Consider the following 15698-nt stretch of genomic DNA (forward strand, 5'->3'; position numbering starts at 1 on the left):
TAATTTGTCGTCAAATATGTACCTGTGTGTGGCCGTTATCACGAAGTGGCAGCAGCTGAGTGGTTAGTGTCCAAGCCCCCATAATCGTAGGTTGTTGGTCGCTGGATCGAGTCCCGTTCGTTACTTCTTTTTTCCAACACAGTCATATTCTTTACTATTTATATTACAATTGATATAACAGGCAAAATATGTGTAATCAGATGAACTTTTATTAAATTTACAATGTTATTTGGCAGTCTACAAAGTTTTATCATCACAAATAATATAATATTCATAACTACCGACTAGTAAATGACCAAACCCATAGGTGGTGGTGGTGGTGGTGGTGGTGGTGGTGGTGGTGGTGGTGGTGGTGGTGGCGGCGGCATGGTATTCTTCTTTGCGGTAGGTCTTGTCATGAGTTAAGCCTCTTCCACTTTTGTCTATCCATAGCCAGTCTTTTCATTTCTGAATATTTGTCTCCTTTGATATTATCCAGCATTTGATATCTTCTTCTTCCTCTTCCCCTTTTTCCCTCGACCATTCCTTCTATTTCTTCCTTCAATAAACAGTCCCTCCTCAAACAATGTCCAATCCAGTTCTGTTTTTCCTTCCTCAGTGTCCAGGTCTCCGCACCATATAAACCATATAAATGCATAAAGTGATACTGAAAATGTTTGCTTGTCTGTGATTTGAGAAATCCCTTATACCTGGAAGGAGCCTGAAACTACTTGTTATCTGCAAGTTTCGACTGTCACAGACAGCTTTCAAAAGATGTACAACTAATCATCGCTTTCAACATTAAGAGTACAAGTTGAAGGATGGTATTTTTCGTAAAAACACGGAAAACATAAACGGCACCAGCTGCATTGAATAAATGCTATGTTCCCACATACACAAGGTCTTTTGAGGTTTTCCATGGAAAAACAAACCTCGCTAACATTTTTAAAAACCTCTCTTTCACCCACTAATTTGGAAGCAAACCATGCATAACACAGCATTTCCTTAAATATTGGCACTGATAATTGGTCATGCAGTATCGAGTCTATTTTAATAGCCTCTTCACGAGAACAATTTCTCGTTCTCTTTCGATTAAGCCTGGCCCTCCCCTTGGTTGTTTACTAGTCGGTAGTTACAAATATTACATTATTTGTGATGATAAAACTTTGTAGACTGCCAAATAACATTGTATATTTAATGAAAGTTCATCAGATTACATGTATTTTTGCCGTTATATCAATTGTAATATAAGTAGTAAAGAATATGACTGTGTTGGGAAAAAAAAGTGACGAATGGGACTCCATCCAGCGACCAATGACCTATGATTATGGGGCTTGGACACTAACCACTCGGCTGCCACAGCTTCATGATAATACGGCCATGCACAGGTACATATTTCAAGACTGAAATTATATTGTAATTTTCTCAATAGTGCTAGAGACGTATGTGCTACTGATTACACATTTTGTTGTCCTCATGGAGAACTAAGAGTGTACAAAAATCTGCATTCCAAACGTCATGGCCTCCCCCTGTCAGTTGACAATGCTTGTAACACCTGTTCAAAAGGACTAATTCTGCTTGTGATATGAATTAAGTGGTAGACAGATAATGTAAAACATGAACAGTAATGAGCACTTGATTGAATCCTGCAGAATGTTCATTGCGATTCCTTCCCATGAAGATGTGGTGTCTAACTTTCAGCATCCCAGTTCCTTAACAAACTAACCAGGCATGTACTGAACAATATATCCCATAAACACCTAGTTTCTCTAATAGAAGATTGTGACCTACACAATCAATTGCCCTTGTCGTGGAAGATCGCAACTGATTATGCATAATCATTTAAAATTTGCATCTCAGTAAAGATGAAAACAATTTCCTCAGTAGTGCAGTCCTTTCAAAATCAGTCATTATCTACCTTATTTCTGATAGGGATGTTCGAAATTTTCATTTACCCATTGTGCCTTTGTACTGTCGCTTCAGAGTATGTTCCTTTAAATTTTGAACTTTTTCAGTCACTTTCTTCACTTACTCTTAAAAACTGATAATTAAAAAGACATACTGTGTATGAAACTGTCTTTTGTAAGGTTTCCATTCTCTTTAATGAACACTGCCATCTCCTAAAGGTCTAAGATTTATTTACTTATTTTTTGAAACATATTCCATATTGATTTTACTGTCTCATCCCTCAACTTGTGACAACGTGCTTGTTCGTGGAAATTCTTACAAACTGTTACAATAATGTTTTATTTTAAAAGCACTTAAGAGATCCTTAACCCCTTAACTGCTCTGGATGTGTTCATGCGCGCACCTTTGTACCTGTCCCTGTGTGCTCTGAATATGTTTATGCATAGACACGTTCAGAGTACCAGGTAGAAGGACTGCTGGCGCGCGAAAACACATTCAGAGCACGCAGGGACAGGTACAAAGGCACGCGCGTTAACACGTCCAGAAAAGTTAAAGGGTTAATTGTTACAGCCACTTTGTGGATATCCATTTTTTATTCTCGAGACATACTTACATCCGATCTTGAGAATTTTCAGCACCAGTTTCACAAGCAATTTTTCGTATGTTGAATTTGGCTTGGACATTCTTTGTAAATTCCTACCATACAAGCAATGATCAGATCAAATCAGATTACCTAAGTTTTTGATATTTTCATCCATTTTTGATGTTGAGGGAATCTGGGCCACGAGCCACCTTCAGTGGCTTTTCAGCCACCTTCAGTGGACAACTTAAAAACTCACATATTTGATCAGCAGTCTTCACCATATACTACTTTAAAGTTTCATGTGAAAATTCATGACATTTTGTTGCTTTATGATTGCCCTTTTTTTTCTGGCAAAACAAAATAACAGCTCTTGCACAAACAAAGGCCATGGCTACAATGATTTTTCTGGACACGAGAGATGCAGCATTTGACTGAGAAGGCTTCATGCCTCACAGCTAATGGTAGTTCATCTTTGCCTGATGCATACTTACTGTGACAGCATTGGTCCCATTATTTTATAGCCACACCTCGTAAATTGAAGAAGTCTGGTCTTTTGGTGTGCTTTATATCTCGATGTGATTGTGATACACCAGTAAACACTCTAGAATTTAAAGTCGGCTACTGTCTAACACTCAGTTATTCAAGGTGTTAGATAAATTGTTTCCGTCAGCTCCTTGTGACACACTTTTACTAAACAATTCATAACATGCTACTATATATACATAAATTGTAAAACTGGCTTAAAAAAAAGTTTGTTTAAGCTCCTGGAGGAGAGAAGCTTACTGAAATGGTTTAGCCCATTTTAGAGGACAAACTGTACCTGTTTATTTGATTATAGAAATGCTGATAATTCGAGTACTGAAGGGTTCACTTTTAGTGAGGAGTGGCCTATTAACTTTAAAAAATAAACATATCATTTTTGTGATTGATATGGAAAGTGAGTGGATTGGTGAATTTATCATGGAAAAATTAACTAGGAAGCATACTGGGTAATAAATCCACATGACATTTTCATTCCTGAGGAAATGAGGCTGTTTTTATTTTCTTTTTTAAAAAAAAGTATATTCCTGATTTAATATGAACTTTCAAAGATGCAAACTGTGGGATGAAAATGTAGCAAAGAATTCTGCAGTGAACATGGATGGATCTCTGTAACTGAAACCTCTTTTGATGCAAAAGCTGCTAAGCCTAAATGTTTCAGGGGTATATCATACCCTTTCTTCTCTTACCTCTTAGACAAAAAGGCATAGGTGACAACAAAATCACAAAAAAAGTGATTGTTGAGACTCGGTGAAAACATGACTACAGAGAAGCAAAAAGTCCTCCTTTTTCTATACTATTGTTCATTTCATAATAACCCAGTGTGTAATGTGAACAACTATGTGACTTTGATTAAAATTTTAAATTTTGGCTGTTCTGGGTGACCACTGGAGATGTTGTGCATGTACATTCATAAAATGGGCGGAGGCAATAATGTATTTTTCAGCTTTGGTCACAAAAAATGCACTTAGCTTTGGTCACAAAAAATGCACTTGATAAAGCATGTTTGAGGTTACTGAACAACAAAAATATCACTAAAGTCTCTACAAAATAAAACTGAAGTTTCCTCATTTATTTTTGGAAATTTGTGTGCATTTTGCTTTAAATGTTAAATACAAATTAATAAAATTGATAAGAAAATTTATTTGGAGTTCTAGTTCTTTTTTATTTGTTTCAGAAATAAATAAACAAATATGAATATTGTAGAAACTATATAACTGTTTCATAACTTTATTTTTGTGGAAGATACCCATATTTCTACACTTTCTTTAGTCCACATTCAGCAATGAAACATTTGTTACTTGAACTTTCTCTGGGATCACTGGAACTTCAAATTAAGAGTCAACTGCAAATTCATTTTGTAAAGACAACTTATGCAGACTTGATGGCTCTGGGTTATCTCGCAAACTTTTTCATGCACACAATAACAAATGCATCCTTGTCAAAGTTAGTGGTGCAACAGGGAGAACAAGAAATGTTTTTCAAGCTAAATCTACACTTAACTGTAAGGTGCATGTATTCATATGAGGAAGAATGTTCCCAATTATTCCATTTTCAGCAAATTAGTGATCTTAAATTACTGAAATATGGTAAAGGTGGGCATTTATATCAAATGTATAACAGTACAAATCTGCAGATAGCTGTTAAAGTATACTACAGTAACCACTTTATTCACATATACACTTTGAAAAACTGAAAATATGCTTTCAGCAGCAAAAACAAAATAGATTTTTCAGTAGGAATTAAGTCAGATATTGCATGAAATAAGTTACACAGCTTTAATACTTCAGACAAGAAGTATTGGATTTGCGACCATCTGTGGCACTTAATGGTAATACACTTGCCTTGTCACCAGCATAATTTTTTAATATTAATTATCTATTTATTTACTTTTTTATTTTATGATGTTTTGCGATAATGTGATGATCAGATGTATGGTAAGAAACATACCATGTAAGACAAAATCAACCAATGAAAACTACATGTAGAAACATTAACAATGTAGGAAAGGACAGGTTGCTACTTACCATAAAGATGTGGTGTCAGGTGTGCTTGCTTGCATGTATGAATAAATGGTGTTTGTTTCTCTTTCTCTTATGAAGGATGTGGCTAAAAGTTTGTGTGTAAATTCCTTTTAATTTTACCTGTCTGCAATTAACCGGTCATATTTATGGTAAGTAGCAATCTACCTTTTCCTACAATATAAAGCAAGATATCAAAAGGGGTACATTACAACAATGTAGTGAAGCTGAGAATGTACCTTGTAAAACCACTACACAGTAAATTGTCACTTCCAATTCCACTAAGTCACGTCAGTGCCCAAACTGACATAGGCGCTTTAGCAGGGTACAAGGTAAATAATACTGCCAGTAGGGGACATTCGTGACAGTACGCCTGTTATGCCAACACTTATTAAAAAGAGTGCATGTGTTTTTTACACTCACAATGTGATCAAAAGTGTTCAGACACCCACAGAAACATATATTTTTTTCATATTAAGTGCATTGTGCTGCCACCTACTGCCAGGTTCTCCATATCAGTGACTTCAGTAGTCATTAAACATTGCGAGAGAGCAGAATTGGGCACTCCGCGGAACTTGTGGGCTTTCAATGTGGTTAGGTGATGGATGTCACTTGTGTCATACGTCTGTACTCGAGATTTCCACACTCCCAAACATCTCTTGGTCCATCGTTTCCGATGTGATAGTGAAGTGGAAATGTGGATGAACACGTACAGCACAAATGTGTACAGGCTGACTCCGTCTGTTGACTGACAGACCGCCGACAGTCGAAGAGGATTGTAATGCGTAATAGGCGGATATCTATCTAGTCAATCTCACCGGGATTCCAAACTGCATCAGGAAGTACTATGAAAATACTGCGACAGTTAGGTGGGAGGTGAGAAAGTTTGGATTCCATGGTCGAGCGGTTGCTCAAAAGCCACACATCATGCCCGTAAATGCCAAACGATGCCTTATGTGGTGTAAGGAATGTAAACATTGGACAACAGAAACGGTGGAAAAATGTTGGGTGGAGTGACAAATCACTGTATACAATGTTCCAATCAGATGGCAGGGTGTGGGTATGACAAATGCCTGGTGAAAGTCATCTGCCAGCATGTGTAGTACCAACAGTAAAATTCGGAGGCAGTGTGGTCATGTTTTCATGGATGGGTCGTGCACTCCTTGTCGTTTTGCGTGGCACTATCATAGCAAAGGCCTACATTAATGTTTTAAGCACCTTCTTGCTTCCGACTGTTGAAATCGTCATCTCCGAATTGCTCTTCAACTTTAAACACCATAGAGCACCTGTTCATAACACACGGCCTGTGGTGGAATGGTTACACAACAATAACATCCCTGTAGTGGAATGGCCTGCATGGAAGTCCTGACCTGAATCTTATAAAACACCTTCAAGACGTTTTGGAATGCCTACTTTGTGCCAGGCCTCACTAACAGACATTGATACCTCTCCTCAGTGCAGCACTCTGTGAAAAAATGGGCTGCCATTCCCCAAGAAACCTTCCAGCACCTGGCTGAACATATGCCTGCCAGAGTGGAAGCTGTCATCAAGACTAAGGGTGGGCCAACACCATATCGAATTCCAGTATTACCTATGGAGGGCGCCACGAACTTGTAAGTTATTTTCAGCCAGGTGTCCGGATACTTTTGATCACAGAATGTACATATAAAAAGTTAATAAAGGAATCACACTGTAGTACTGAGATAATAGCTGTTGCTTTCAAAAGCTGCTAGATTTTCAACATAGGAAGTGACCCAAATTGTACTGATTTTAACAGGTATGTTTCTCAGCTTCACCGTGTTCTCACAATGTGTGCTTTTTTAATATCCTGCTTTATATTGTATGTTACTTACCACAGACATGATGGGGTTATCTCATCTCAAAATGCATCACGAGATGATAAATACATAAATATAATATATATTATGGCACCCAAGACAAGTGTGTGACCATTTAGTTAAACGACTCAGTGGTACCAGAATGATATTTTCACTCTGCAGCGGAGTGTGCGCTGATATGAAACTTCCTGGCAGATTAAAACTGTGTGCCCAACCGAGACTCTAACTCGGGACCTTTGCCTTTCGCGGGCAAGAGCACTTGCCCGCGAAAGGCAAAGGTCCCAAGTTCGAGTCTCGGTTGGGCACACAGTTTTAATCTGCCAGGAAGTTTTGTATCGGCGCACACTCCGCTGCAGAGTGAAAATCTCATTCTGGAAACATCCCCCCCAGGCTGTGGCTAAGCCATATCTCCACAGTATCTTTCAGGAGTGCTAGTCCTGCAAGTTTCGCAGGAGAGCTTCTGTAAAGTTTGGAAGGTAGGAGACGAGTTACTGGCAAAGTAAAGCTGTGAGTACCGGCCGTGAGTCATGCTTCGATAGCTCAGATGGTAGAGCACTTGCCCGCGAAAGGCAAAGGTCCAGAGTTCGAGTCTCGGTCGGGCACACGGTTTTCATCGACTCAGTGGTAATTGTAATTCATAGGTCCTAACTTCAGCTGCTTTTGTAAGATAAAAGTAACTCTCAAAATTGTTTCGGATTGGCAAATAATACAATATAAATAAGGGAAGTAAAAGTTTGATAATGAACTGAGCTCATATCACTAAGTTTCCAAGTTGATTGCAATTATGTTCTAAACCAGTATACATTCTTTGCCACCCCTCACACACTAGTAGTATACCTTGTTGGAGACAATGTCTGTATGTGTGTGTGCAGCTGGGCATTGCATCAAGTACCGTGATAATCCGGCACTCACACCAAAGGATCTTGTTATCTACCTCGGAAAGTACGAGGTGCGGCGCTTCGCAGAGCCTTACAGCCAGGTTAGAGAGGTAAGTGTCAATTTACCTCATATGCATCAAAAACTTTGTCCAGTCTGCCCTTTGTCTGGGGAATAGCTTCTCATGTTAGTTTATATTTTTTAACAGATTACTGAAACTGCATGAAATAAATTTTTCCTTTACCGGTAGTAAAGAAAGATACTTTTAATAACTTTATTCTGAAGTGAAACCTGGTGCGTAGTATACATTGAACAGAATTTGTTTCCTTTGGTGTCTGTAATTGCCATCCCTTTTTTAAACTTTAGGGGTGTGTTTACAAAAGCAGTAAGTAAAATAAGGGGAAGGAAACCACACAGTAGTAGGGGACTGATGTGTGGAGCATAGAAACACAGTAAGTCTTAACAGTAAATTGTATTCACATTAGCTTGTGAGCTCTTGCTCTCTCTTTAGTAAAAGTACACACATACACACTCAAAACCTCAGACACCTCACAAACATACACTCCCACTAGGAAAATAGCAGAAGCTTGAAAACTAGTGTGATTACTGTTTTTTGTTAGGTGTTTCTATGCTCCACATTTCAGTACTCCTTAGTTGAGTGGTAGCCTTTGCCGTATTTCATGTACTGTTCCTTCCAACCAGGCATGTCCATTATTGTTGTTACACAGTTGGATATATGTGTGGAATGGGGGTCTCAGTAAACAATGTCATCCACTAAAACTTGTGTGCCTGCTGGAGGCTACAACAGAGCCTCATTACCTGATATCGTGGCCTGGCCAGGGAGTGAAATGAAATGTCCATCACTATTTAGACAGCCATCGGTGTGTGAAACATTAAAGGAACCAGACAGTCTGTTCAAGTGTTCTAACCATTGTGGTCATCTTTTTAAACAATGTGCTTGCTTTCAGTTCTTACATATAACACAATGAGCAATATGTGATATTTTTAAAAACCTCACATTTAATATCCTTTGTAATCAGTTCATATTTTATTATCTTGTGGATCTTAATTTTCTTTTATTGCGTGACTGCACTTTGTGTTAACAGCATCCTGTGGAAACATTTCTTGGACAACAGATGTGTGGCTAACTGTTCAGATATTGTTTAACTGGAACACTAGAATACAGTCTGCATTGTTGGATTTCTTTGCAACAATGCCAACAGCTATTGCCTTCTTCAGTAACACATGTATGGCTTCCTATCAATATGCATTTTTTTCTGAGAAACTGAGATCAAATCTATAAAATTATTGACATTAAGTAAATGAGTGCATGATGGACTGAAGAAGTAACTCAGAATTTTGGGGAACAGCTGCAGTGACTGCAGTTTTTGACAGTATAGAGCTTCCCAATATTAAAGTCCACAAATGAACTATCAATATATGACAGTTCCTAACCACCAGTCTTAATCCCTGGAATGTGCTACACCAACACACAAGTGAAGAGCAATTTGATATCTCTAATGGCAGAAAACACAGTGTAATATTTTTGTAGATGATATCCCAAAATGTTGTATTGAAAATATCAAGAATGGAAAGAATTTTTGCTAAAACACAGCTGAGAGTGTTAGTTTGAAAGTGATCTGAATAAGTATAGTTGTTTAATATATTGGTTTGTCAGCCCTCCACATTCCTCATGTTGCATTTAGGTATCATTCAGAAACATACCTACAGAAAAGTAGAAAAAAATAAAACAAAATTACTTTTGTGTTTTCCTTCTGGTGATAGACACAATGCTTGCTGTCACCATCACTTTCTTAAGTGAGAACTTCATTAATTTCACTTATTCTTCTCTAGTAACTCACTTAAAGTTTCGTTGTGAAGTTTTTCTGCTAGTATTGTTATGAAAACTGTGATTTGGTTACTTGTCCATTCTTTTGCTGTGTAATAAAATATTTTTTTTTACGTCATTTTTTTCCTACTTTCTTATTACATAGGTGTCAGAAATATATCTCCATCCAGACTACAACAGTAACAACTTTGATGCTGACATTGCTATGATCATACTGCGGGATCCTGTTGAGTACACCCGTTATGTTCTTCCGATTTGCCTGTGGAATCAACATTCATCATTAAACCATATAATTGGTCAAATTGGAGTGGTAAGTGTTCCTTTACAGATTTATTTTTGCTGCTATCCAGAAACTTTAGCATACATGGTGGGTGGCTGATCCAAAGACATTATTTACAGACAAACATGTTTTCACTCTGTAAGATATACAACTGGAATAATACTGAAATAATACAGCTACAACTGAAATAAAGTAAAAGAAAAGTATCTGCATCTATACTCTGCAAACCACTTTGAAATGCATGGCAGATGGTTCTTCCCATTGTACCGCTTATTAGTTTCTTGCTGTTCTATTTGCATATGGAGTGTGGTAAGAACAGTAATTTAAATGTCTCAGTACATGCTGTTATTAGTCTCTTTTTCATTGTGACCTCTACTGGACCAATACATAGGTGATGGTCATTCATAGGTTCTTCATGAGATACTGGTTCTGGAAACTGTGCAAGTAGGCTTTCATGAGATAGAAGTAAACTTCTTAGTGTTTCCCAGTTTGGATTTATCTCGCAGCATTTCTGTGACTCTCTTCAATACCCAAATTTGTGACCACTTGAACTGTCTTCATTTGCTTATCTTTAATATCTGCTGTCAGTCTTATTTGACATGAGTCTAAAACAGATTAGAAATACTCAAAGGTGGACTAAATGAGTGTCTGGTAAGCGATGTCCTTTGTAGACTGACTGAAGTTTTCCAGTAACCTACCACTGATTAGAAGTGTGCCATCTGTGTTACCTACGTGATCATTCCAGTTCGTATTCCTGTGGTAACAATTGTTAAAGCCAGATATTTGTGTAAGTTGTAAAATTCCAGTTCTGACTCACTGGGATAAGTAGCCATATTTCTGTGATTATGCAAGATTTTAAATTTCTGAGCGTTTGAAGCTATTACACCACTATGAAATCTTACCAATATCTGTCATAATATTTGTGAAACTTTTTACAGATTGTGCATTATCACAGACAATTGCAACAACTGTAAAATATTGGAGATCATTTTTATTACTATTTGTAAAGTCATTAATATACAGAGAGAAAACTAATGGGCCCAACGTACTTCCCTGGGACACATCTGAAATTACTTCTATATCTGTCAATAATTTTCCATCCTAGACTACATGCTGTGCTCTGTCTAACAATAGATCATGTACCATAAAAAATCCCCTTTTTGTACCCCATTGTCATTAGTAAGTGGTGGTGTGATAGTCAAATGCTTTACGGAATTCATGATGTACTGAATCTATCTTATTGTTTAGATCAATAGCATTCAAAATATTTTTCTGTGAAAAACACAAATTGTGCTTCACATGACTGATACTTTAAATATCCATCCTGGTTGGCAAGGAGGAGGTCATTCCATTAAAGATATTTCACTATGTTTAAGGTCAGAATATGTTCTAAAATTCTATAACAGGTTGCAGTCACTGAGATAGGATGACAATTTGTGGATCATTTTTCCCTACCCTTCTTGTGTACAGGCATGGTCTGTTGTTTCATCCAACTACTGGGCACAGTTTTCATTTATTTACTGTTAAGAGGGGCTAACACAGCTGACAGTTCTGTACAAAATCTCACAAGGATTCCATTGGGCCCTGGAACTTCGTTCAGTTTCAGGATTATGGGTGCTTATCAATGGCAGGGGCACTAAATAAGCGCCACTCGTCTTTGCAGTAGTGAGAGAATGAAACTGGAGCAATACTCTTGGATTTTCCTTTATAAAAGATTGCAGAGCAGAATTCAGTCTTTAAGCTTTAGCTTTGCTATCCTGAGTTTCAGTTCCTGTGTTATCTGTGAGCACTTGAACACTTGACTGTGCCACTGGTAGCCTTTACATATGACCAGAATTTCTTCCTCATTTGTGACAGGTCTTGAGAATTAGTCAGGCTCTTCTGCATTAGTCATTGAAGTTGTGGATGATACAGTTTTATGAGAAAAATAGATCTAAAAACAAAGATGATGTAACTATGTAACGTACCAAACGACAGTGTTGGTATGTTGATAGAGACACAAGCGCCCACACACAAAATTCAAGCTTTCGCAACCCACGGTTGCTTCATCAGGAAAGAGGGAAGGATGAAAGGATGTGGGTTTTAAGGGAGAGGGTAAGGAGTCATTCCAATCCCGGGAGCGGAAAGACTTACCTTAGGGGGGAAAAAGGGACAGGTATACACTCGCACGCGCACACATCCATCTGCACATATACTGTGTGTGTGTGTGTGTGTGTGTGTATCAACATACCAATGCTTTGGTTTGGTAAGTTACATCATCTTTGTTTATATATGTATATAAAGTTGAAAACTATAGTCTGATTAAAATTACTGGATAGTTGACACTTCACACGATGAAACTGGTTTTGTCCAATCAGAGAAACGGCACACCCGAACCATTCGCTGCAGCTAAACTGCCACAACTGGTTGGTTCACTTGCAATTTCTTGTCCGGCATTCTTTCTTGATGTATTTGCATCCCAAATCATGCATGGGTCTGCCAATTTTATTTCGTATTTCATCATACATGATAGTCACCACCACGCAGCACCACACACCACAGCGACACTAATTAAATAACGTGTTTAATACACAGTACTAACTAAACTCCTATACGTCACAGAGATCAGATTACATTAGATAAGCTTTGCACGGCATTGTGTGAAACCAAGTTTTTGAAGGCGGCAATTTGTCATTGCAACTGGGTGGTAAGTCAAATATATAACAACTTAAGCCACTGTTGTACTTTAGCGCAATGGTTAACATATTAACCTGCTATGTTAAAGGTGTAGGTTCAAATCTTGTCAAGTAATAAAAAATTTTTTTCTAAGTCTAATCAAAATAGCTTGATTACATTTTTATTTAATTAATCATTTTAAGTGTAATTATTTTATTTCCAATTGTTTGCCACATCATTTTCATCACCGTACAGACTCTTTTTGCTCTTATTTTTCTACCTATTCTTCTTTCATCTGGAACCTCCCTGAGTCACCCATAATCTGCAACCTAGTGCCAATGAGAACTGTCATTGGTTGGTAATGCGGTAACTTGTATAACCAATGGGAGGACAGTTTCAGTTAATCAGTGAAATTACAGCTTGCTTTTAACGCTGAAACTGAACTTTTTCAGTCTTGAATGTGCTAGCTTCAATAGCTGTGAATAAATTGATTGTGATTTTAGTTCTGCTGCAGATTGTTGAGAATCGCTATCTCAGATACATCACAAATCGCAAGGTTGTTGTTAGTTTAGGACCCGAGTATAAATTCAGGGCTACAAAAAGTCATCTGCTGCATTTCATTAATTGGTTACATAATATCAGCTGCCATCATAGCATCTCACATTTCCAACATACCTTGTGACAAACGCTTCAAACATCGCTCCATGTTACGCATTAACAGCATTCGTGAAGTTATTTGCCACCTTCATGTGTTACCTATAACAGAGCGGTATCCAGCAGCCGATGCGGCAGCATTGTAGCGGCAAGGGACAGATATCAACTATTAAGTAATTTTAAATGGACTGTAATAAATTGTAGTGAAATGCTGTAAGACCTCCACGGGATTGGTGCTTGCTCTAATATCTGTCGGATAACATTCAATGTGAAGAAATGTAATATATTGCACATAAACTGGTTGAAAGACCCAATATTGTAGGATTAAACAATTGCTCTGCAATCACTTGAAGCAGTGATATCCATCACATGTCTGGGAGTATGCATACAGCACTGTTTAAAGTGGAATGAACACTTAAAACTCGTTGTAGGAGAGGTAGGTTCCGGTTAGAGATCTATTGGAAGAATGCTCAAGAAGTGTCATCACCTATGAAGGTGGCAGTTTACGAAATGTTTGTCCAATATTTGAGTATGACTCGTCTGTCTGAGACATGTACCAGATTGGACTGATAGAAGAAACGGAAAACAATCAAAGAGAAGCAGAGCATTTCATTACATATTAACTCGCTAAGCGCAAAAGCATGAGAGTTCCTCAACCACCTCTAGTGCTATACAATATGAAAGAGGTATTGTGCATCAAGGTGTCATTTATCGTTAAAATTCTGAGATCCCACATTCCGGGGAGATTCGACCAATACATTACTTCCTGCTACGTAGAAATCAGAGCTGACACAGAGGCTTAACAACTGTTATTCTTGATGTGCAACCTTCAGAACTGGATCAGGAAGGGAAAAAAAACACTGGTATACAAAGTACACTCTGCCACACACCATAATGTGGCTTTGAGTATAGATGGCAGTTTACCCCCAAAATTGTACTATTAACAATTTGGGGTTTTAGCTAAAATTCTCTATCTAGTATTTCATGAGCTCCGCTGCTTTATAGGATTGCTTCAAACTCTTGGTCTTCATTGCTAATGCTTCACAAGTAGATAATTAGGATTTTATAATAGGGGAGGGGGCATTACTCTAAATGTTACATTAATACTTTGGATTCCCCTATAGCTTCCATTATTTGGATTGGATGGAGTGTTGTATCTACACTCTACACACAGTTAGCTACCTGGGTAGCAGCCTTCGATGTGTAGTTCATCCCATAGCCATTTAGGAGAATCTTATAGTTCTCAATGCCATGACACAAGTCTAGGAAGTTGCTGTAAGCTTGTGGCAGAACCTACAGAGTATCTGGTCGAGCCTTAGGTATGATTTTGGAGCCCAGATGACAGGCATCATTTCACTGAATCTCTGGCTGATGGCACCCTGTTCCTTCAATGGCTGCTTCTTCTGTATTTTCAGTGAGGTCCCTCAGGCATACACACAAAATGCACAAGATGATTATTTCCATCCCTTGCTCTCATTTGTCTAAGGAGTACCACTGTTCCCCATATATTCAAACTGTTGACTATTAACAGACCCATACCATTTTAAAACGTGTCTGGATAAAAATCCTTCATTAAGAATACACATTTCCTTTACTGACTATCGGTTTTGGCTCAATGGCAAGCCATCCTCAAATCTTGAACAGTTTTCTACAATCTCCCTTCACATGACTGGGAAATTTTATGTTAATTTAAAATAACAGATTACTTATCTCTCCATTGACTATGTTAAAGAGTAACATAGACTGTCAGGCAAAGGGAGATTGTAGAAAACTGTGCAAAATCTGGCTCATCAATGACATCTGGTAATCTATAAAGAAAACTCAAGGTTAGACCAATATTTACAAAAAAGAACAAACCTGGCCCAGAAAGTTTGACATAAGTTATCTAGAGACACTGATTATAAAACGCAGTTGGAAAAAAGAATACCTAAATGTTAGAAACAACTTGAAAGAGAGATTATTGAGACTTCAGAAGAGTGTCCCTCTTAAAAAGAAATGGAAACATGCTTGGTGGAGTCATGATTGTGATGAGTTAATTATAAACAGATAAGAAGCTTGGAATATCTGGAATGCAAATAAAAATGAAAAGGACAGGGAAAATTTTTATAGAAGCAAGAATATATGCATCAGAAGGTCTCAAAATGATCGGAGTACAACATATAAAAGATCAACTAACGTCAATTGAGTCACATTGTAAGCAGAACACCACAAGGAACTTCTACAAAACATTCAAAAATAGTTTAAAGAAGTGTATATCACCAAGTTTACAATTTATAGATACAAAAACATAAAAAATGCATATAACAACACAGAGAACTGCAGAATACTTGCAAACTACTTCAAAGAATTGCACAACTGTGATAAAGAAAAAATGATAATTTAACCCAAGTACAACCAGACTCAAAGCCACCAACAATAGATGAAATGAAAGAAGGTATAAAACAACTTAAAAATAACAAAGGGCCAAGGAAGCACTCTAGTGACAACATATTTTATGTCTAACACAAATCGTCAA

The 15698-nt window shown here is 37.6% G+C and overlaps 1 protein-coding gene across 1 annotated transcript in view; it reads left to right on the plus strand.

The window, feature by feature from the left end:
* Positions 1-15698, plus strand: part of LOC124545279 (serine protease gd-like) — a 294473-nt gene that overhangs the window by 243732 nt on the left and 35043 nt on the right. The window contains exons 6-7 of the mRNA XM_047124163.1: positions 7742-7857; positions 9740-9904. Coding sequence (XP_046980119.1) covers positions 7742-7857; positions 9740-9904 — 281 coding nt within the window. The remainder of the gene's footprint in view (positions 1-7741; positions 7858-9739; positions 9905-15698) is intronic.

This window comes from Schistocerca americana, chromosome 8 (genome assembly GCF_021461395.2).
Source record: "Schistocerca americana isolate TAMUIC-IGC-003095 chromosome 8, iqSchAmer2.1, whole genome shotgun sequence".
NCBI lineage: Eukaryota > Metazoa > Arthropoda > Insecta > Orthoptera > Acrididae > Schistocerca > Schistocerca americana.